We start from the raw sequence: 23,567 nt of genomic DNA, 5'->3' as shown, positions 1-23,567 counted from the left end.
AATAGAACGGCAGCGTATACCAGTTTTAAATTTGACAGTTGAATTGTTCGAATAAATAAAACTAAATCGGCTTGCTGGGGATAGGTTTGTTTCAGTTTCAGTTATGTTATAGACTACCCATATGAATCTTGCAGCTGCTGAATTTGCTCTTAGGGCGTGTTCAGGAGAGTTATAGTTCTACAGGCCCGTGCGCAGGAATCATCCATGGGGGGGGTTTCAAGGGGAGAGGTGGGTGTCCAAAAGGCGAAAAGGTGCCTCATCCACTATATTGACAATGTAAAACGAATTTTGACAGGCTCGTGCGCAGAAATCATTAAAAGGGGGGAGGGGCGGGGGGGAGGGGGGCAATTTTGTCGAACATTTTTTAGCGAAAACGATAAAAGAAATAGTTCCCATGCATGTGAGTATTGGGCTTTACTCTAGAGAAAAGATGCGCGTTATTGAGAGCGGTGGTAGTCGGTACTTCGGGCACGCACTATACAAATGCGTAACATCGATGACTGCATTTCCAATAACACTTGACAGAAAGTGGGAAAGGCGCTAAAATTTAAAAAAGAAAGTTGCGTCATCCACAATATTGAAACTGTAAAAAAAATTCTGAAAACGTAGTATGAATTGTCAAGTTATTTGCACTTTAATATAATGAGTACTCCATTGTTCATGAAACTTAATTTAAAAAAAATTCTTCATGGGGGGCGGGGAGGGGGGGGGGGTTAAAACCCCCCACCCCCCCCTCCTGCGCACGGGCCTGTAGTTCTAGATATATAATATAGATATACACTGAGGTCTTTTTTTATGCGGTCTTTTTTTATGCGGTTTTTTTTTACGCGACTTTTTTTATGCGAATTTTCAGAGTTATGCGGTTTTTTTTTATGCGAAGTTTCAGAGTTATGCGTTTTTTTTTTATGCGAATTTTCAGAGTTATGCGGTTTGCCCTTCTGCGGTCTTTTTTTATGCGAAGTTTCAGAGTTATGCGGTTTTTTTTATGCGAATTTTCAGAGTTATGCGGTTTTTTTTTATGCGAATTTTCAGAGTTATGCGGTTTTTTTTTATGCGGTTTTTTTTATGCGGTACGTAAATTCGCATAAAAAAAGACTTCAGTGTATATATCTAGAATTAAAATCTAGAAATTATAAAAAAATAACTGGCAGCCCCAGCAATGTTTTACTCTTGTTTCAAATATTCAATATCAGCACTTCGTTTGGAATGACAGCCTCCAGTTCCAGAGAGCAAACGACCTGTCAATTACGATGTAAGACACTGCCAATATTTTGGATTGAATGTTTTGAATTGTTGCCAACATTACGGATGAGATGTCGTTACTCAGCTAAGGTACTCTAGAAAAAATAGAACGGTAGCGTATACCAGTTTTAAGTTCAACAGTTGAATTGTTCTAAAAAATACGATACGTTTTTTTTCAGTTTCAGTTATATTATGGACCCCCCATATGAATCTTGCAGCTGCTGAATTTGCTCTAAACTTCTACAAAGAGAACAATCTTGAAACGCTTTATCAGAGTGTATGGCGTTAAGTACAATATTGATAATCGTAAAAAAAAACTATTTTCTGAATTAACTTCTTGGCACAAACCGTTCTAGCTCGGAACAAATAATGTTTCAATCGTCAACAATATGCATGGAAATCCTAGAAATACATCCCTGGTCACTTGAGAGAGCTTTTGAGTTTTGTGTTGACGATCTCCTTCGAAAGCTGTTAAACCCTGAGCTTATGCTCGTTTTCTGACAGGGCAGCACCGTTTCGGACAAGTCACCTATATTGCACACACACCATCACAAATTGCTTTGGCAGCCGCCGAGAAATACACGCCGCTGAACTGAAAACCTATAGTATACTACTATTTCTCCATCGCACAAACGTGAAAAAGGCTATAGTTCGAAAAACTCGAGTTTACGATTATTTTGTGTGTTGTGTCCGTAGCGAGTGCTTCACGAAAAGAAAACGGTTTTTTCTGTGGAAATAGTGCATTTTAGCGGACTAATCTGGTACTAGGGTCGAGGCTAATACCGAAGGAACGTTTTTCCGGTCGTCAGGCCAGAAAATACGCGGAGCCGGGTTGGTTTTCTGTTGGAGTAAAAATTCAGTTCCCCTTTCGTTCGCGCGGTGCGTGTGTCGTCTCCATCGCTGAAGCAGACCTTCATGTGTATATATTCGGGAGAGTAGCATAATACCAATACAGTATCCGAAAGCACTCGAAGATTATCCAAAAGTGAGGAGAAAAGATTTCATATTTCGATTCGGATTGAACGGTTTATCGACGTATTTCTGTTAGTGAAAGGGGTTACAGCACCCGATCATTTCCCGCATGGCGTCGATTCGGATCTGGAGCTTACAGGACGTGTCCGCACTGGCGGCGATGATGTTTTGATCGAGGAATCCCGCGACACGAAGAACGAGAAGAAGAAGCCTGTGCTGCCTGGCGAACAAGCGAGCTTTGGCTCGGTCCAAGTACAGTGTGCTGGTTTCGAAAGTAGTGTGAAAGAGATAGCGGTTCGTTAAGGACTCCTGCTCAGCATACGATTCATGAGACGAAGTGGATTGCTTCCGGGATGTAAGGAAACGGCTGGGACTCGCTAGCCGTTCAAAACGGCGATACTCGGAACGATGCATTTGTGAGTAGTTTGTTTTTTTTTTAATGTAATTTTCTTAAGTGGAATGCTTTATTTCTGTCAAGGAAAATTGTAGCTACTTTCGAACATAGATTAAAATGTTAGGTTAGATTCAAGGACGTGTTGGCAGAAATATTTATTTGGTATTTTGATTTCGGTTATTTTTCTATCTTCAATTTTTGTATTGAGCTTATAAAAAAAAAATCATTGATAAAATAATAGATGTTTTCGTCGTTCTTACCTGTAACTAATATTAGGATGGTATAAACCAATTCCGGATTTTTTATAATCATAAATTGACTGGCAGTCTCCTATAAAACAAATTCCTTCGTTTCGTTCGTCCCATAAAGGTCTTAACTGAATATGACAGGATTGTTTTAGTAACTTTTCGTTTCTTGAATTGCTAGATTGTTTTTATATTTTATATATTGATAGTTCCGTAACAATTGGAAGAGAAAGTAAAACAGGAGGTACACCCATTTGCTGATAGTTCCTTTCCTAGTTAGTTCTAGTTGTAATTTATACACAGTATGTTCGGGTGTATAATCTTCAATCTGAGCTACGATGTTTAATTGTCAAACATCAGAACTTGCTGCCTTGAAAAGTGCATATGTTATATCTAATCATCTTATTACTAATCGATTTGAAACATCTATTATTGACCGAAAAGGTTGAATATCAATTGGTTAGAAAAAAATAAATATACTATACGACGTTGAATTATTCATAAAACTCTAGGGTAACCAAAACCATTAGTTAAAGTAAGATCTGCTGCTTCTGCCCGATAGATTGTCCTTAAGGGTAAGATGAAAATAGGTGCATTCACTTCGAGTTTTCGCGTCGTATAATAGCAGTACTGAACTCGAACCGTTTTTGAAAAAAATAGAAGGTTTCCTTAAATTCTACTATGAAGAATTTTTAACTATTTCTATATAATACTAACGTAATAGTGAGTAATTCGAATAACCCAACCATTGAATTTTCGAACTATTTTCGCTGTGGTGTTGCTTCTTGGAGCCGAAACAAAGATATTGTATTCGATTTTTTGCACATTTCTTTGATTGAATGTTGGTCACTATTGGTACAACAATCCTTAGTAAAAGATATAGTCAATGTAAATTCATTAAACATGAAATCATTCTTACAGGCACTATGCTAAAATTAGGGCTTCATGCGTTTGTCAATTTCGACTTATTGAATACTACTTGCCATGGAAACAAAATATGCTTGTTTTTTTTTGTTTTCTTTATTAAAGAGACTTTCAGCCAAAAATAAAATATACAGGAGACTTTCGTCTCTGTCAAAACAAAATATATTGCGAGAGTGCTAAACCTATACAATCTAGGTAATGGTTTTTCATGGTAATGGATTTTCACGAAAGCTGATAGCAATCAGATCAAAATAAGAAAACATTAGCTAAGAATAGATAAAATTCAATTCTTAAAAAAACTGAAAAAGAAATCTTTGATATTCGTAAATTCTAGAAATGGTCACCGTTCAACGACAAAGAGTCTAGGTTGGATCTGTTAAACTAAGGAATGAAGGTTCTGTAAAATTCGTAATGGACACTAAACTTAAACCAATACTATTGTCAGATGGTGCCTTTTTGCCGCGATATATTTTCCAATATGCACGTTGAGTTAACACAATGGAACGACTGTTTTCAATGTGAATTGTCACTATTTCATCACCTTGTTTCGATGCGAAGCGATCAAAATAAATTCAAAAGCGGTGAAAATTGTGCGTTTCCAAAACATCTGATGCAATCGTTCGGTTGGTAAATGTGAAAGATATTCAGCGTTTACATACCGACACATAAGACAGAGCACCCGGTATTTCATCAATAATCAACAATAATCGAAAGAGAGAGTGATTAAAGAGAAACTGTCACTTGCTTATACGCCCTTTTGAAAAATTACCCGAGAAGTAGTAGAAAGCAAGATAGTTTCCAGCGTCAGAATTGAAAAAGGTTGAATTTAGTTAATAAATTTATGCAAATTTTTCGAAATTTGCAGGAAACGTGTTGTCATGGAAACAATGTATGCCGATTCTCTGAAAATTTGGAGATTTCCGAAACCAATTTCTTATTCCAGACGCTTTAGAACGTAAAGAACTCGTTCTGAAAATGTTTTTATTAAATTTTATTTCTCGCAATTACACCAGAACAGAAAGTTTCGGGAATTCATCCATCTGACACCAGTCATTTGGAAGTAGGCCTCAAAATTTTTGATAAGCCGTGGGTATCAAATTGTGAAAATTGCTTCTACTTAATGTCACAAAACACTGTTTTGTTTGAGGTAAACCGCCACGTTATTGTATTGTATTGTACCCAAGAAACCTCAAGGTTTCGTTCAACGAACAATATAAACTCTGGCGAACAACCACAATTATGTTAAAGCTGTCGAAAAATAAAAGATAAAAAAAAAACAAGATAAACCGGAATACGATTGCATTACTGACTGGCTATTTGCGTTTTAATCAGCTGATTTTTTGACGTTTCGACTTCGGTCTCGTCAAGATGGCACCGTAACAAGGCGGTCACGGAAGTCTGCCGAATCGCTTTCTTAAAATATTTTTATCAGATCTATCGTTTCATAAACTTTCATGACATTGGCAAAATATATCTTTGCTTTGCGTTTCTCTAAAATTATGAGTTTTTTCCTGGGAATTTTTAATATTATGTAAATTCTCGAAATTATGTGACCATGTAAATGCAACGACATATCTAGCAACACTGCCATTGACATCGCTGGTTCCCTTGCATTCATTTTTCATTCACACTCTGTTTTCGTCTTCGAATTTATATTATTTTTTTTTGTTATTGGAGGTAGAGCTTCCATTTTTATTTCCTTCTCTCTCATGCTATCGAAAAAATATTTTTACTCGCACGTTTTATTGGATCCGTGCAGCGCTTCTGGGTCTGCTACCGACTGAGGTCAATCATTTATAGCATGATGGTGTGCGGCGAGAGGTGTACAAATTTATTACTCACTCCGGCATTTTTTTTCTGCTGTTCGCTCTTTATTCTTGATACCACCAAGCATGACAAGAGCCAACATCAGGAAAGTGCGAAAATATGTGATTCCCTATCGAGGGTATACTGATACAGGAGGGAACCTTGCAGACGAGATAGATGTGTAGAATTGATGCAAAAAAAGCAGATCGCCTGCCTAACTTGATCTTGTATTGCAGATGAATACACGACTGAGGATTTTATGTTGATAATGAACGATATTTTCCTAGCAGAACATTGAGTAACTATTGCGCATTGATGAGGTTTATTTTGTTAAATTCGGCTAAAATTAGGCATTTTTTTTAAATTTTGTATGCTGAATACGTGATTTAAAATAGGATTTATGCGACGGTTCTGGAATAAGAACATTTTCATTTTTATTATGAGTCTGGACTAGTATGTTGTCTGTCATGTACGATAAGAACTGTTCCCAAACTTCGGTGGATGGTCAGCGGGTTAAACCCGGATTAAAAAAAAACAAACAGATCTACTTTCTAAATAAGTAAATCTCTATAATTAATACCCGCGATTAGATTTTGATTCCACTATTGAAAAACCCCATTGAATTATTTCTAAAATGATGGCCACATCAAAACTAATTTTACATCGTCTACCTTCTTTACAGGTCAACCTCGATAGTTATGCTACAGTATGGTGTGTGCAGAATGAATTACCTAGTGAACTGATTGTCACGGATAGCGTATTAATTGCGCTAGTGAAGAACTATGCTATTGGACTGCTGTAGGAAACGAACTGTTAGAACTGCTCCTCCGTTGAAGTAATGTGAAACGATTATTTGTTAGTATGTTTAGGTAAAAAAGTACGAAACAAGTTGTGAAAAATTATAACCAGAAGAGCAATAACACTTTACAAAGCACGTAGAGAAAATTCAGTAGTGACTGGTGTGTAGTGGATGTGTAGTTTTTGTTTCAGGTTCCTCGGAAGGCAAAGTCACGTTCCGCGTACCTACCTGTGTCAGTTCTCCGAATAACGGCTCTAAATTCAGGCTGTAAGGTGTACCGTCAACCTAGCCAAGTTATGACACACAATCTGGGAATGGCATCGTATCGATTACCAGGTCCCGGACTGGGATGTCCACCGGATTTCAAGTCACCGTCGGAGTCTCCGCAGCTACCCATCTCGGCACCGAGCCAACCGAAAAAGCGAAGGAAAACCTCCAATGCCAACAGTGCAAACTCGGCAGCCTCGCAACCAACACCAACACCCTCTCCTCAGGATCTACTGCCACCTCCGCCGACTGGTTACGGAGACACAATTGTAGCGTCGAATCCTTTTGATGATACCCCTACGCACACGCCATCACCTCATATGGGTCATATGCACCACGGAGGACCGGGAATGATGGGTCACATGGGCGGTGGTGCGATGGGTCACGGTGGTCCAATGGGAATGAATCATATGGGAATGCATCCGCATCATTTGGGAGGACCAATGGGCCATCATGGTCCTCCCCATGGACCACCGCATGGCGGACCTCATGGTGGACCTCTGCATGGGATGCCTCCGCATGCAATGGGTCACGGTCCAGGCCACGGATCACCACATCACGGTATGGGACCTCATGGTCCAATGGGTCCTGGAGGCCCTCAAGGTCCACCGATGCGAGGTATGAGCCCGATGGGAATGGGCAGTCCAATGGGACATCCTATGCATATGAACTCCGGTATGGGGCAGATGGGTGGCATGGGACCTCATGGACCAATACAACGAGGAGGAATGAGTCCCATGGGCGCAATGCCTGGAGCACCCATGGGAGGTCTAAGCCCGATGGGTGGCATGAACCAAAATCTATCTCCAATGGGCCCAATGGGTGGGATGTCACCAATGAGTCAGCAGCAAATGAATAATAAGTCTGTAGGAAGCCCCATGAGCAGCGGTAACATTGGTAGTCCTATGAATTCAATGCCCGGCATGGGCTCGCCACACGGTGGCCAGGGACAAATGTTGGGTAGTCCCATGAACACGAGTGGTGGTCATATGAACAACGGTCCAATGGGACCTCCGATGAATAGCCCCCTTGGCAATGGTCCACCAAATCACGTCCCCATGGGTCCTCATTCGGCTGGTCATAGTCAACCAGTGTCATCGGCAGGACAAACAGTCGGTGGACAGACGTCACCGAATGTGGCCGGTATTAATAGTAATAATAGAATGAACTTACCCAATGGTGCAATGACAAATCAGCAATCAGGAAACCTAAATCAATTACCTCATCAGCTGGGCCCTCAACAGCAACCGAATAGTCAACAAGGTCAACAATCCCAACAAAGCAACCAACAGCAGCAGCAAATGCAAGTGAGTCAGCCTAATCAGTCGCCATCGATGTCAGCGAATCAACAGCAACCACAGAATCAATCTCCTGCCGCTCAATCCCAGCCACTACCGCCCCATCCGCCGCATCCACAGCAGCAACAATCACATGTGTCTCCCTTGCCACATCAGTCTCCTCATGCTCAACACCATCAAGGACCTGGTGCTAACAGTGGTCCAGTTGGTAGCGGACCTGGTTCCGGCTCTGGACCTCAGCAGCAGCAACAGATGAATCCAGCTGGTGTTGGTCCCGGCAGCAATAGTTTAGGTAATATGAACCCAGCTGGCATGGGTCCTGGCGGTATGGGTGGAATGCCACCGAATTCGATGAGCGGAATGAATCATCACCCTTCGCATCATCCTGGTAATCATCCCGGAAATCACCCCGGCAACCATCCCGGAAATCACCCCGGTAATCACCCAGGAAATCATCAACAAAACCCCCATATGCCTCCTTCGTTGGCTGGCGTCGGAGGAGGAGGTGGTGGTGGGGGTGGAGGAGGAGGAGGAGGCGGTGGACCAAACAGCATGCATCATCACATGGGAATGCTACCGCATGGAAATATGCCACCAGGTCATGCAGGACATAGGCCACCAATGGGCCCTGGAGGGCCAATGGGTCCCGGTGGAATGAACATGGGAGGACCTCCGATGGGTGGCCCCATGGGTCATATGGGAGGTATGGGCGGTGGAATGGGTGGAAGCCCACTGCAATCTCCTCACATGATAGGTGGCCCGATGGGTGGTGGCCCCGGTGGTCCTATGAGCGGTCCTGGTGGCCCTATGGGTGGTCTGGGACCACCTGGAAATGGCCCACCACCGAATCATCACCATCACATGGGCATGTTCGGGCCGAAACCGATGCCGGTAACCTCGGGGAAGCTGTACCCGCCCGACCAGTCGAAAGTTTTCAACCCGCAGAATCCCAACGCTCCTCCCATCTACCCGTGCGGAGGTTGCCACAAAGAGGTTCATGACAACGACCAAGGAATTTTGTGCGAATCTGGTTGCAATTTTTGGTTTCATAGGTAAGTGTTGCGAGTTGTTTACTAAAGACGGATTAATATTTCCTGTTGACTGAACTGTCATATTAGCTATTTAATATATATACGAGAGAGAGGTAAAATTTTGACTTCAGCTCCACCAAACTCGGGGCATTCGGTCGTCGAAGGTTTTCTTCCTCGTTAAATTTCCTACGAAAATAATCGATGTACTGATTTTTAGAGTTTATAGGTTGAACTCCAGCTTATTTTTCTTTGTAAAAAGTCAATTTCCCCAAACTAAATCCCATATATACTTGGGCGCAAAAATATAGTTTCACCGATCGAGCTAAAATTTTGCGTAGTTCTTATGGGACCCAAAAGAAACACGAAAAGTTTGGAGGAGCAAAACGTTTGCCGCTTAATATTGACGAAAAACAGTTTTAGGACTCGAACCCTTAACCCTGCCTTTTTACTGTGGGGATGCTCTTCTAACTACGCTACTCTGGAACATGAGTAGAACACACTTCAGAACCCTTGCTGACAACGTCTATCGTGTATCTACAACTCGTCAGCTAAACGCTTTAGGATTCTTTATTTTGTCTTTGGTCTTACTGTTACACATCAATTTTTCTTATCTATGTGATGAGCCGCCAATGATGGATTCAAACTGAAGGTCTAGGGTTGGTCCGCAGCGGACCCATTCGCAAGTGTTTTTACTTTATTCATTCAGTGGTCGTGTTTCATCTCGCGTTGCTGACAGCAGAGCAAGCAGGAGAAAAGGGATACTGGTGAGATCGTTCTTGGGAGATATTTTATATTTTTCTTACTTATTATATTTCTCCTGAGTATCGAAAATCAAACAAATCTCCCATCCCGTGATGATCATGGAGATACAGTGGCACCCGCGGTCTCTAGAAACAACGAGTATCGGACTAACATTCCTTTCTTTTCCTCAGTAGCACAGCTTTTGGTCGTAGCCAGCGTCGATATTGATCATTTAATAAAAAGTTAGGGAGTGAGTGGGTATGTACAGCGAAAATGATTTGCTTCTCCCAAGCTTCATTTTCTTGGTTCATTGTACATTTCCACTAATTCGGTCAATCACGAAGTGCAACTACGGGCGATCTACTTCAGCTCAGCTCAGCTCTATGTGATGAGCCCCAATGATGTTCATTAGAGGAAGACGATTTTACAGATAAAACAAAATTGTGATTTGTGTTTTTTAACGATATTTTTCTTCAGGACTATTTGCGTACAAGCTTTACCTGGCTGATTGAGCCGATTTTTTAATTGAATTTTTTTTTCATATTGGATCTCGTTGTCACCCTTTTCCTAGGGGGAGAAAAGCTTCCATTCCCATCCAGCGAGGATTAAGGGGCACTTTATTTGTGGCTCGCCTCGTCATCCATGATCGCATCGGTGATATTGTTGTTGCATAAGCACAGGGTTCAATAGTTACCGTTGCTGAACGGATGTCCTTGTTTTTGGTTGAAGATGTCCTTTTCGCACTTTTAGTGCAAGGTTTGCCGTAGTGTGCTCTTTGTTCACAAAACTGACATGTAACCAGCAGATTTTCATAGTTAATCAGCGTTTTACACGGATGTATCCAACCTTGACCACAAATGATGTAAGATGGAATTGCCTTGCGTTTCGCTCGTCATTTACAGTTTGTGAAAAACGTACCGTCATTGTTTGTGTGATCGTCGCATTAAGCATTTTTTTATTGATTTATAGTGGTTTTTATTCGTGATTATTCACTGCGTTACTCGTAGTCTCGACAAGAATTGGACAGTTTTTTTTTTGTCGTGGTGGAGTAAAGATACTTTGTAGTGTTTTTCGGTCAGTTTTGTTGCCACTTTTTTTGCAATCGTATCGCGAAGTGTCGCCTATCAAAGAAATCGTTTTATCAAGATACTCAGCTCCACGCTCTTTCGCACCCGACCGAAGCGCCATCTGAATGAACATGCCCATCAAAGACTGTTTGCTGACTTGCTCGGATGGTTGCTTCGACATCATCGATCTCTCGGAGACGTGTCTCAGCGATTGTACGCTATCCGTTCACGGTTTTGGATCCAACTACGAAGTCTTCCGTACCGATCGCAGCCCCCTAAATAACTCAAAAGCTATCGGAGGCGGGGCGCTTATCGCAGTGCAATGTCGTTTGAAGGCGCATTTGATCGAAACCACATCTGGTAAATGCGTTGAGCAGGTTTGGGTGCGCTTGAAACTGCTCAATTTTTCTCTCTACTTTTGTGTGATATATTTCCCTCCGGACCGATGCCGCGATCTACCGCTAATCGATGCACACATATAGTCGTTGCAAGAACAAGGTAAGATTTCAATTTCATTTGCTGCTGGTCTAACTTTGTAGCGCTTGAAATCAATAAAAATTAAATTTGGTTTTGTGGGTCAAGTTTCAGGCTTCGTTAGATCGTATTTGACCATTTCGTATACTCCATTGTTCACTATACTGTATTATCTTTGTTTCTGTCGTCTCAACCGCAAGCCATTTTCGACTGTGTGAGACACGAGCACGAACTGAAATGATTTGTGTTAAGACACTCATACTCTATGCTATATACTATCTAAATCATCCTACTGGTGAGCTATGGATAAACGAGAGAAGGATGAAAGTTGGATGGGATCAGTTGTCGCCCGAGTGTTAGCTTTCGAAAAGAGTTCAACCAGAAGCTAGTAGTTCAATCCAGTATTACGCACAAGTTCAGCTCTATTTCATCTTTTGCGTTCACATACTTCAGAGTAGCGCAGTTGGTAGAGCATCTTTACGGTAAGGATAAGGGTGAAAATTCGAGTCCGTCATCTTTTCTCTCCGTTTGTTGTTCTTCAGTAATGATGAACATAAACTAGGTTCACGGCTGCTTTATATCTTAGCACAAACCCCAATAAATAGCAGAAGTGATAGCCATTTGAGCTTCGTACTTGATCAGTGACTTAGAAGAAGTTTTCAATCGAGCATAAGCATTTTGAAAGCGGATTAGCCATCCTTAAGAAAATTGAGCAATGAGAAATAAGTGAGTTATGTCGATTACGATTCTCTCAAGTTGGGAAATTATCTCTACAAACTCAGAATACTGTAATTGTATTCGATCCTATTGTCACTAAGAATCTTTCTAGGTCAGGACTAAACAAACTATTGAATAATTGAAAAATAAATTGTAGTAGCTTATTTATGTTTCTTCCGTCTGGTCTGGCCTGGCTCTACGAAAAATTGTCCCATATTTTTCAGGATTTCTTATACTGACGTTCTACGCATAATTGTCCCACATTCTATATATTTGTACTGAGGTGTCTAAAGTAGACAGTAATTTTGCCAACTCTGCTAGCCTCAGTTTTTTGTGTTTTTAAATCCGAACGTTTTTAAACATTCTAAACTTCTTTCGCATTACTTACTCTTACACTCTCAGTCGTAGACCACGCGGGTCTCTGCTGTATACAGGAGGCGTCTCCATTCAACTCGGTTCATGGCTGTTCGCCGCCAGCTTCGGTAGTTGCAAAGGGTCCGCAGGTCGTCCTCAATTTGATCGATCCATCTTGCACGCTGCGCGCCTCTTCTTCTTATACCGGTCGGACCATTATCGAGAATCATTTTAACCGGGTTGTTCTCCGACATTCTAACAACACGCCCGGCCCACCGTAACCGCCCGACCTTGGCCGTTTGGACGAGGGTTGGTCCTCCCAGCAACTGGTGCAGTTCATGGTTCATTCGCCTTCTCCACGTACCGTCTTCCATCCGAACTCCGCCGAAGATGGTTCGCAACACCTTCCGTTCAAAAACACCTAGTGCGCGTTAATCCTCCGCAAGCATTGTCCAGGACTCATGCCCGTAGAGGATAACCGTTCTAAACAGCGTTTTGTAGATAGTTAACTTCGTACGACGGCGAATTTTGCTCGATCGAAGCGTCCTGCGCAGTCCAAAGTAAGCACGATTTCCTGACAATATGCGTCTCTGAATTTCTCTGCTGGTGTCATTATCGGCAGTCACCAGTGAGCCCAAGTACACGAACTCGTCGACCATTTCGATTTCATCACCACCAATCAGAACTCGTAATGGGTGGCTGACGTTATCTTCTCTCGAGCCCCTGCCTTTCATGTACTTTGTCTGTCTAGTCCGATCCGCTTGGCCTCAGCTTTTAGTCCGATGTACGTATCTTCCATCTTCTCTAAGTTGCGTGCTATAATATCAATATCATCAGCGAAACCAAGTAGCTGGACGGACTTTCTGAAAATCGTGCCACTCGTGTCTATCCTCGCTCTTCTTATCACACCCTCCAAAGCAATGTTGAATAGCAGACACGAAAGGCCATCACCTTGCCGTAGCCCTCTGCGAGTTTCGAAGGGACTCGAGTTTATCCCCGATACTCGAACAACGCACATCACTCGATCCATCGTAGCCTTGACCAATCGTATCAGTTTGTCCGGGAATCCGTAGTCGTGCATGATTTTCCATAGCTGTTCTCGATCGATTGTGTCGTAGGCTGATTTGAAATCGATGAATAAGTGATGTGTGGGCACATTGTATTCCCGGCACTTTTGCAACACTTGGCGGATGGCGAACACTTGGTCCGTGGTAGCGCGTTCGCCCACAAATCCTGGCTGATATTGTCCCACGAATTCGTTTGCAATCGGTGAAAGTCGACGGCATAAGATTTGGGAGAGTACCTTGTAGGCGGCGTTCAGCAGAGTTATCGCGCGGTAATTGCAGCAATCCAGCTTATCGCCCCATTCCTCCGGTAAAAGCTCGACCTCCTAGATCTTGGTAACGACCCAGTGCAGTGCTTTCACTAGTGCATTACCACCGTGTTTTAGTAACTCGCTTGGTAGTTGGTCAACGCCAGCGGCCTTATTATTTTTCAACCGGCTTACCACCTCCTCTTGGAGGTCTGGGACCGGCAGTCTATCGTCCTCCGCACGCGTTCCCAAGTTCGTTACCGCGCCGCCACTTTCGTATTCCGCCACATCGCCATTGAGGTGCTCGTCGAAATACTGCCGCCACCTCTCGATCACCTCACAGTCGTTCGTGAGAAGATCCCCGTTGGTGTTCTTGCACATATCGGCCTGTGGCACATGGCCTCTGCGCGAACGGTTCACCTTCTCATAGAACTTCCTTGTGTCATTAGCACGGAATAGCTGTTCCATCGCTTTGCGATCTCGGTCTTCCTGTTGGCGCTTTTTTCTACGGGATACCGAGTTTAGTCTGTTCCACGCCTGTCTGTATCGCTCCTCGTTTGCTCTCGTCCGGTGTTGCAGCTTGCTCGCCCAAGCTGCATTCTTCTCGGCCACTAACTGTTCACATTTGTCGTCGAACCAGTCGTTCCTTACGTTCGGAGCCGCCGTACCTAGCGTTGCTGATGCAGTGCTACCTATGGCAGAACGGATGTCTCTCCAGCCATCTTCAAGAGTAGCTGCACCAAGCTGCTCTTCCGTTTGTAGTGCCACTGCCAACTGCTGCGCGTAATCTTGGGCTACTCCAGCATCCCGGAGCCGCGCGATGTTAAACCGCGACGTTCGGTTTCGACATTGGGTAGCCACCGTTTTGAGCGCATGCATACAGCAACCAAGTAGTGGTCCGAATCTATATTCGCACTGCGGTAGGTGCGAACATTGTTGATGTCCGAGAAAAATTTTCCGTCTATCAGAACGTGGTCGATTTGGTTTTCGGTCTGTTGGTCAGGTGATCTCCAGGTAGCTTTGTGGATATTCTTGCGGGGAAAGAAGGTGCTTCTGACTACCATTCCTCGGGAGGCCGCAAAGTTGACACACCGTTGGCCGTTGTTATTCGATGCGGCATGCAGGCTGTTCGGCCCGATTACCGGTCGGTACATTGCCTCCCTTCCTACCTGGGCATTCATGTCACCGATTACAATTTTTACGTCTCTGCGTGGGCAGCCGTCATAGGCTTGTTCCAGCTGCACGTAGAACGCTTCTTTCTCGTCATCGGGTCTCCATTCATGTGGGCAGTGCACGTTGATGATACTGTAATTGAAAAAACGGCCTTTAATTCTCAACTTACACATCCTAGCGTTGATCGGCTGCCACCCAATCACTCGCTGACGCATCTTGCCCAGCACTATAAAGCCAGTTCCCAGCTCGTTCGTTATGCCACAGCTTTTGTAGAAGGTAGCCGCTCGATGTCCGCTTTTCCACACCTTCTGTCCCATCCAACAAAGCTCCTGCAGCGCTACGACGTCGAAGCTGCGAGGATTTAGTTCGTCGTATATTATCCTGTCGCAGCCTGCGAAACCTAGCGACTTGCAGTTCCATGTTCCGAATTTCCAATCGTAATCCAATTATATAGTAAGTTAATGCGAAAGCTGGACAGATTGGTCTTGGGTTATTACATCCTGCGTTGGTTTCACTCATACCTCAATTATCGTCGATTAGCAATCAAGATAAAAGGCTCTGTATCCTTATCGCTTCATTCATTATCGGGATTCCACAAGGCAGCCATCTTGGGCCTCTGTTCTTCCTCCTGTACTTCAATGATGTGAATTTTATCTTTTGCTGATGATCGCAAGCTATTCCAAATAGTTCGAAGTAACGGGGATGACGTTGAATAAATTCAACAAGCGCCTTTTGGCAGTGTCAGGCAAATTTTCAACGAGTTGAATTTAATTCTGTCTAGCCCCGTAGTTTTATTGTTACATGACAAGAGCGTTAGTGACAACTCTACCATCGAAAACGGTATCTCTTGTATCTATGTTTGATGGCGTGACGCGGGTGATCTTCTGTTCCGGTACAGAGTCAGGAAATACTTGTTTAGCGAAATCGAATATCCAGCGGTTGGAATATTCTTTGCTTTCATTGTGATATTATTGTTGCGCTTTCGCCGGGCTGTGTTACAAAGAGTGCTTATCGATGTTTCTTTTGCCAATTCTTCCACGAACTGAGACCTGTAGCCGCTTTTCTTTGCGTTAATTAAACTTTTAACTTTAATGTCTAATGGCGCGAATTTTCTATAATTATCAAATGGCCCGTTTTTCCTAAACTTGATATACAATAAGGCTCTTTCTTCGTTTAACTCTCAGTACCACCACCGATTTCGATCTATTAAAAAAAACCGGGAATTTTCATCTCTTTTAATCAACTCGCCAGTTAGTCAAGAAGTATCGCTTCTCATCGAATAAATTATACATTGAACTCCCCTTTTCTTAGGGAACTTACCACAGCTCTCTTTCGTGATTACCTTTATGACCATCTCTGATTGGTGTAGAAAGTATCTGTGCTCGTCAAATAGTATAGATACGCCCCTCTCCTCCTCAAAATATCTCTGATAGAAACCTAAGAACAGCAAGAATTACTCGTACCAAGTTAGTTGGTAATATATTGAGTTGTTTCAGAGTTATGTTCGATCATATAAAAATTTTATCCTTTGCATCCGGCCGGCAGCCAACTCGCTGTCGGAAGCGTGTCTATATAAGATACTGATCCAGTTCATTATGTCCTGAAACACCCAATTCGAATATTTTGACCCAAAAGCTAGTTTCTAACATGTATTGTGTATTACCAATTTCAGAACGTGCAGCGGATTGACGGAAGCGGCGTTTCTCCTGATTCACCACGAAGTGTACGCCGAATGGTGTTGCGACAAGTGTCTGTCTTCCAAGAACATACCGCTGGTGAAGTTCAAACCGTAGTCACAAATAGCACCGCCGCCCCCGCCACCGTCACGGACCGGAAAACGAAAACCGAACACAGCAGACGAGTGCAGCCACAGTAACAATGCTCGCGCGCTTTTTTTTCTATGTTGTTTGATGCGACTGTGGGGCAGTTCAGTGTAAATAGGATGCTAGCGAATGTTCTGTAAAAATGAGCAAATGTGACGATTGAATGTGTGAATTTTCATTTTTTTTATTACGAATAAATGTCGAAACCATGGAAATAGCTAAATTCTTGGTAAGAGAAAATGACTGCACGTGTGCGAGTAATGGAAGGAATAGGAAACAGCGACATTCTAGTGTTCTTAAAAGCAACAAAAGGGAAAGAAAGCAAATGCAGTAGTTAGATAAAACGAAGTAAGAAAATATGTATAGCAAACAAATGGAAGCACAGCGCCATAGTTAAGTTTTTTTTAATTCTTTCCCGAAATATTACACCACTAGGTCGTTGTCACTGGTGGAAAACAGGAATCATTTATCGTGGTACGAGTAATGTTTTCTATGAAAGAAACAGTTCTAATTGAAAGTAAGAAAGTGAGAGAGAGAGAACGATGAAAATTGTAACCCTTAAGTTTAGCGCGTTAAGAAAATGGAATCAAAAATGGCCTTCTCAAATATATACATGTAAAAGTATGGTTTACTTATTGATAAAAAAGGAAGAAAAGCAGAAAAAATAACTGATAAGTAAGTGAAATATTTATATTATTTAAACGCTATTCCTGATGAGCGAAAATGTTAGATAGTAGCGTACATTGAGAAAACGAGAAAGTTCTATATGAAGTGTATTTTTTCGTAAAAATATATCTGCAAAGGGAAGTAAAACTAGACGGTTATTCCACAGAAAAACAAGGAATTTGTGAAAAGCATTACTTTAGAGCGTCAAACGTAAATGCTGCATACAAATGTTACGCTTTTCAATTTCTGTTCCGAATTGAGAAGGATTACCAAGGTTTTTTTTTCTATTTTCACGCATATCTGAAAAAATGACGAAAAATACGCAATCACAACTCCGCCTGGTTTGAAGTGCGTTGTATCCGCGAGATATTGCCCAAGAAACGAATTCAATTTAGACTGTACAGCTGAGAAAGAAAAACTGCTTTTCATTCAGTCATCTAATGGTAATTTACAATTGTTTAACAGCCATAATTGTTTTCTCCGCCCTTCAAGGTCTGTTGGAAACAGCAGTCAAATTAAAATACTTTCTCCTCCACCCGTCTAATTGTTTTTTTTTTCTTTTTAATTTTTGAGAATTTTCTAAATTTCTAAATAAGTGCGGTAACAGTTATAGCAGATTCATTTCTTTCGATTCAGCGCATTCGGCCGTTATAAACAAAATAAGTACGTCACGTTTGCAACCGCCCAAAGCGCATTAGTTTATTTCAAAGCTTCGCGTTCTGCAAGTAGGCGGCGTTTTATAAAGTAACAAAGTTGTGAGCACAGACGCAAGTAATAGGAAGAAAAACAAAAGAGATTATTCACTGACAGCGAGCCGCTTAGGAAGATGCTGAATGTTCATTAACTAGCGCATATGTTTTTATTTAATAATTTTAGTTTTTCGAAGAATATTGCACACGAAGTGTGTCACAAAATTGCAGTTTTTCTTTTGTATCAACCATTTGTTCGGGTGTGGAGGGGAAAATGTGAGATTCAAGAAAAACGAGGAAAGAGTAATAATATTAATGAATGCTACGTTGTAAGCGGACAATTTTTAGTTAATTCTTATTATAAATTAGTGTGTTTAATTTTCTTGTAAATATAGATTTTTAGTGAACATTATTTGTTATTTTTTACTATAACCAATAAATTTTAATCAATATGCGAAAGTTGTTTCATTACACTTATTCTCCGAACAGCTGTTGCTAACCGCGATTCAACACCGTCTTAATGTTCCGTCTTCCAGCACTTGGAACGCGGTTATCATCTCTTGGCCGATGATTATAATCAATCTAATAAGCGTTTTCAAGATGGTAAATTTCTCGATCGAAAAGTCTGTTGTACGCACGATTTCCTTCTAACAAATGTCTTCGTCGAACAGTGGTAAGCGTTGTATTTCTTCTACAGAGCTACTCTCTCGCGTAGTTTGTCTTCGATGGATTTATTAGCCAATCCCATCCGGCTTCAACTGTCAGTCCGATGTATGTCTCCATCCTCATCTCAGTCTTTAGCAAAACCAAAGAGCTGTACGGACTTTTCGTACTCCACGCTCTTCTAATTACATCTTCCAAAATAATATTGAACAGTTGACATGAGCAGTGCAGTAAAAATTCATTCAATTCAATTGAAACTGAATGTGGAACACATTCACCCTTATTTTGTACGTCGATCGATTCGAAATATTCCGATCGAATGTGTAATTTCCATTCTGCATTCCGTTCGAGTTGTTCAATTTTCGGACATTACTCGATCGACTTGCGTACGTATTACTTCTGTTCGGTTTAGAATCGTTCTAATTTGTTTATACAAGTGTGACGGTTTCGTTTACTAAGAAATGAATAATATAAATAATATAGAACGTGTAAGTAGTGTTGACAGCTTTGATGGTTAGTGTTCGAAATTTCAAGTGTTCCCGAACGAGAGTCGATCGAATCATACAAGTCGAACGGAAACTAGAATGCATAATTCGAACTCGAACGAAAGTGTTCATTCGTTCGTATCACAAATCCGTCGGAATGCAGAATCGGGGTGATTGACGATCACCCTACTACAGTAAACTTCACACTCTGACACACACAACGTTCGCTGACGTACCACCGGGCAGCATTCAGTTCTTCACTCGTTTCTCTTCTAATCGAAGCTCAGTTTTACCGCCGTCGGTTGAAGTAACAAAATATCTCTTTCAATAGCGTGAGAGCGGCCTTCAAATGAGGTTCATGTAAACATTCGAATTTATTCAAGAAAATAGATGAAAGACAAATTAGATAGCTGAAATATAATTTTCAGTTTTCATTTTTAATACTTTACTCAAATTATAATCATATTCATTTGAACTTGCTCACTACCAAGAACGAAGACAATGAAGCTGCTAGACTACTTGGCACTTAAAACTGAGCAAGCAAAACTTCAAATGACTAGGTACGATTATTCAACTGACGATCAATTCTGGGAGCTTCACTTGGAAATGGCAGCAAAAGTCAAAAGAATTTGTATCGATATGCTGACGGTCAGTGGTCATAAATTTCATTTTCATCTTATATTATTCGATCGAAGATGAAATTTTACCGCACTGGACATGAGTGACATGACTCGCTAGAATGTGAAATTTTTCATTATATCACTCCGATTCTGAATTTCGTTCGAATCGGATTTTTTCCGAATGTGAAATCCTGCATTCTGTATCTCGATCGAGTACGAGTTTTTCATACTCGAAAATTTGCATTCTGTATTTCGATCGAGTGCTGCTTTTGTGAATTCGGGCAGTCTGTCTTTTTGAAGACTAAAACTAAATCAGCATTTTTTGTGGCTAATTATCAAAAGGCATATTTCTGTACCAATCAGTTTAAGACTATCACTACACTTAAACGAACGTAAACGTAAAATGCTGATACAGATCGGCAACACCCAATTTTACTGATTGCTCATTAATCAATATAATGTTTTCCGAGATTCGTTCATTTGATTTACTGATTTTTCGGCAAAGATAATTTTTCTACCGAAACTTGGCAAAACTTGTGCTAAACTAATCAGGGATTAACAAATATCCCGCAATTAGCAAATGCGTTTGCCCTAATTTCGAAATATGTGTTAGGCACTACGCAGCTATTTCCTAAAAAAATTTCAGAAAAATTTTCCGGTAGTCATAAGGAATAAAGAAATTAGTTCAAAAGAAAAACGTGAGAATCTACGATCTATTCAGTAAGCATAATCACCCAGACTCTGCAATCCGACGGATTTGTGATACGAACGAATCTACACTTTCGTTCGAGTTCGAATTTTGCATTCTTTATTCCGTTCAACTTGTATGATTCGATCGACTCTCGTTCGGGAACGCTTGAAATTTCGAACACTAACCATCAAAGCTGTCAACACTACTTACACGTTCTATATTATTTATATTATTCATTTCTTAGTAAACGAACCGCCACACTTGTATAAACAAATTAGAACGTTTCTAAACCGATCAGAAGTAATACGTACGCAAGTCGATCGAGTAATGTTCGAAAATTTAACAACTTGAATGAATGACATTCGAGTTCATACCCAACTCGAACGGAATGCGGAATGGAAATTGCACCATCGATCGGAATATTTCGAATCGATCGACGTACAGAATAGGGGTGAATAACTACAAATTATTGTTGATTATTTATATAGAAAGCTCCTTCATGATACTGCTTTCACTGTCGGGAAGTCATTATAGGATATGTCGAAGAACTTTAACGGCAAGTTAACCAAATATTCGACAATCGGCGTTTAGTCCGAATTGTGTGTTTTATGATTGTACTCACTTAGAAAAATTGGTAGAATTCGATAGCTTTTTATCGAATTTTCAACAGCTGAACGTTCGGTAATTTGATTGATTACTGACCGTTCGGTAATAAAAATTTTGTTGAATTGTCAATGAGTGAATCAAATTAGTGGCTACGGTTTGACTGCCTTACATATCCACAAAAAAAGAAGAAAAAAATGATTATCAAAAGCAGTCGGTGAAAATTAGGAAGCATTGCGACTTAATATTCCTGTTGACCGGAACTATGAGCAGTGCCGTAGTGAAAATTTCTGGCGCCCGAATCAAACTCAAGAATATTCGCCCCACCATTTTTTTAACTAACACCATGAAACGAAAAGGGGGGGGGGGGGGGGGGGGGAGGTTTGAATGGCGCACATCGAATGAGCCGCGACCGAAAAAACCACGTCGTTTTCAGTCGAAAAAAAAGGTGATGCTCATAGCTTTCATTGATTACAAGGATGTTGTGTATCACGAATTCCTTCCACAAGGCCAGACCGTCAACAAGGAGTATTGCAGGGGCGTTGTGAGACGTTCGGATCGTTATCCGTGAACATTTCGCTAAACACGAGACGAATACCATTCAGCAACCACCGAGTTCACCTGATTTGGCTCCCTGCGACTTTTTCCTATTCGATCGACTCAAGAAACCACTCCGTGGAACGTGTTTCAGTACTCAATGAGAATATGAAAAAAAAACGTAGATGGCTCTGATAGCCATACCGAAAACTGAATATAAAAAATATTTCGAGGATTGAATTAAGCGCTGACATAAGTGTGTTGCAGTCGATGGGAAATACTTTGAAGGGGACAATATCGATTTTGATTAATAATGTTGTATTTTTACTTTTCTGAATAAATTCCGGGAACTTTTAGATCAAGGTAGTATTTCGTAAAATTAGATTAACACCCTCATTCTTGTTTACGGCCGTATGCGATACGTTCGAAAGTATATCAAATTCGTATTCCCGTTTACGTTCGAATCAATTACACTTTTAAGCATCGTATATGCATAACAACAACGCCCATCCATTTTTAAACTATAAGTTCTGGTACAGATTTGAGTTGTAAATAAAAATCTTTGATATCATTTGTCATTTGACTTGTTTTTTCGTTGATTTTGTATCATCATGCTTGCTTACGTCCGTATTGACTATTCGACGAACACATGCTTTCGAACGAATGCGAACAAGCCATTCTTGTTTTCACTCGAACGTGTACGTACGCGTTTCCTGTGCAAAAGAAGGATCGGTAGCGCAGGTAGTTTTTTTTAAGGAAGATTCCAAGCATCAGGGAAGTGACGAATGCTACATAATAAATAAACATCGTACTCAGGACCAATTTTATTCTATGGTGAATGAAATTTTCAAATTAAACTTCATGCAAAGTAAAAAAGCTTTCAAAATAGCAGTCCGATCAGTAGTATCGGCGAAAAATATGTTGCATTTTTCTTACAATTTTGTCATGTTTTCGATAGCCTATATATTTATTACATTAGTAAAATCATGCATTTAATATAAAATAAAGCATGTTTACCCATGGCGTATTTTCCATAAAGTACTTAATAGATGTAAAATGGATGCGTAAAAACTTTGAACCTCGCATATATTCAAAGGGCTCCCCAGAAAAAACAGCATTTTACTATACTGCTATGCTTTTTAAATGTTTCATGCAAAACACAAATTTATGATTTCATTACAAATCACCTTTAGATTCGAAAATAATTTTGTTTGAAATCGGTTAAACTTTTTTCAATGTGTTCGAACGGTTGATTCGCAACATTAAACTGACGAATCGAAACCACGGCATTTCGTCTATTCGTCCATAAACGGGAATGGAACATTTCGTTCGTACGAATGATGTTCGAATACACGTATCGTTTGAAGCTAAAATAGCATACATTCTAGCGTTTCGCATATGATTTATCACTAGAATTGGACTGATTTCATCAAGGCTTAGCATTTTTTTGAAGAAGTTTACTGATATTTCAATATTTTGTGGCAAACGAGTCGCGTTCGAATTCATTCGAGTGAAAACAAGAATGGCTTATTCGTATTCGTTCGAAAGTACCCGTTCGTCGTATAGCGAATACGAACGTAAATAAGAATGAGGGTGTAAATTAGATTATTTAATCTGAGGTTGGTATTTACCAAGCAAATCTCGTGGAACAAGCCGGAATAGTAACCGGAATGGACGTCTATTTCATATGTTCTATTTAATTTTTCAGTAGTCCAATTTGTTCTTCTTTTGAACGAAACTACATCATCTTGTTGTACAATGGTTTGCCATGCTGAAGACATGTGCAAAGTTTCATTCAAATCGAAGTATATGAAGTCCGATGATCCTTTCTGCAGTCTATGCAACTGTAGAAAGGATCATCGGACTTCATATACTTCGATTTTCAAAATAGGTTTCATAACGACATATTTGTTATGGCTCATGTTATTTCAAGTCAATTAAAGCAAATAAGACAACAGCGTTAAATAGCTCACA

The 23,567-nt window shown here is 40.9% G+C and overlaps 1 protein-coding gene across 1 annotated transcript; it reads left to right on the top strand.

Moving 5' to 3' along the window:
• The first annotated feature begins 1,860 nt into the window (after positions 1-1,860).
• LOC131428253 (protein pygopus-like) lies at positions 1,861-18,193 on the top strand. The gene is made up of 3 exons (XM_058592041.1): positions 1,861-2,630; positions 6,266-8,999; positions 16,489-18,193. Exons 2-3 carry the CDS (start codon positions 6,679-6,681, stop codon positions 16,607-16,609), a joined length of 2,442 nt encoding a protein of 813 aa, XP_058448024.1. The 5' UTR covers positions 1,861-2,630; positions 6,266-6,678; the 3' UTR covers positions 16,610-18,193.
• The last annotated feature ends 5,374 nt before the right edge of the window (positions 18,194-23,567 follow it).

Source organism: Malaya genurostris, chromosome 2 (genome assembly GCF_030247185.1).
Source record: "Malaya genurostris strain Urasoe2022 chromosome 2, Malgen_1.1, whole genome shotgun sequence".
Classification (NCBI taxonomy): domain Eukaryota; kingdom Metazoa; phylum Arthropoda; class Insecta; order Diptera; family Culicidae; genus Malaya; species Malaya genurostris.
Note: the sequence above shows the minus strand (reverse complement) of the source record. Positions and strands in the feature narration are given on the sequence as shown.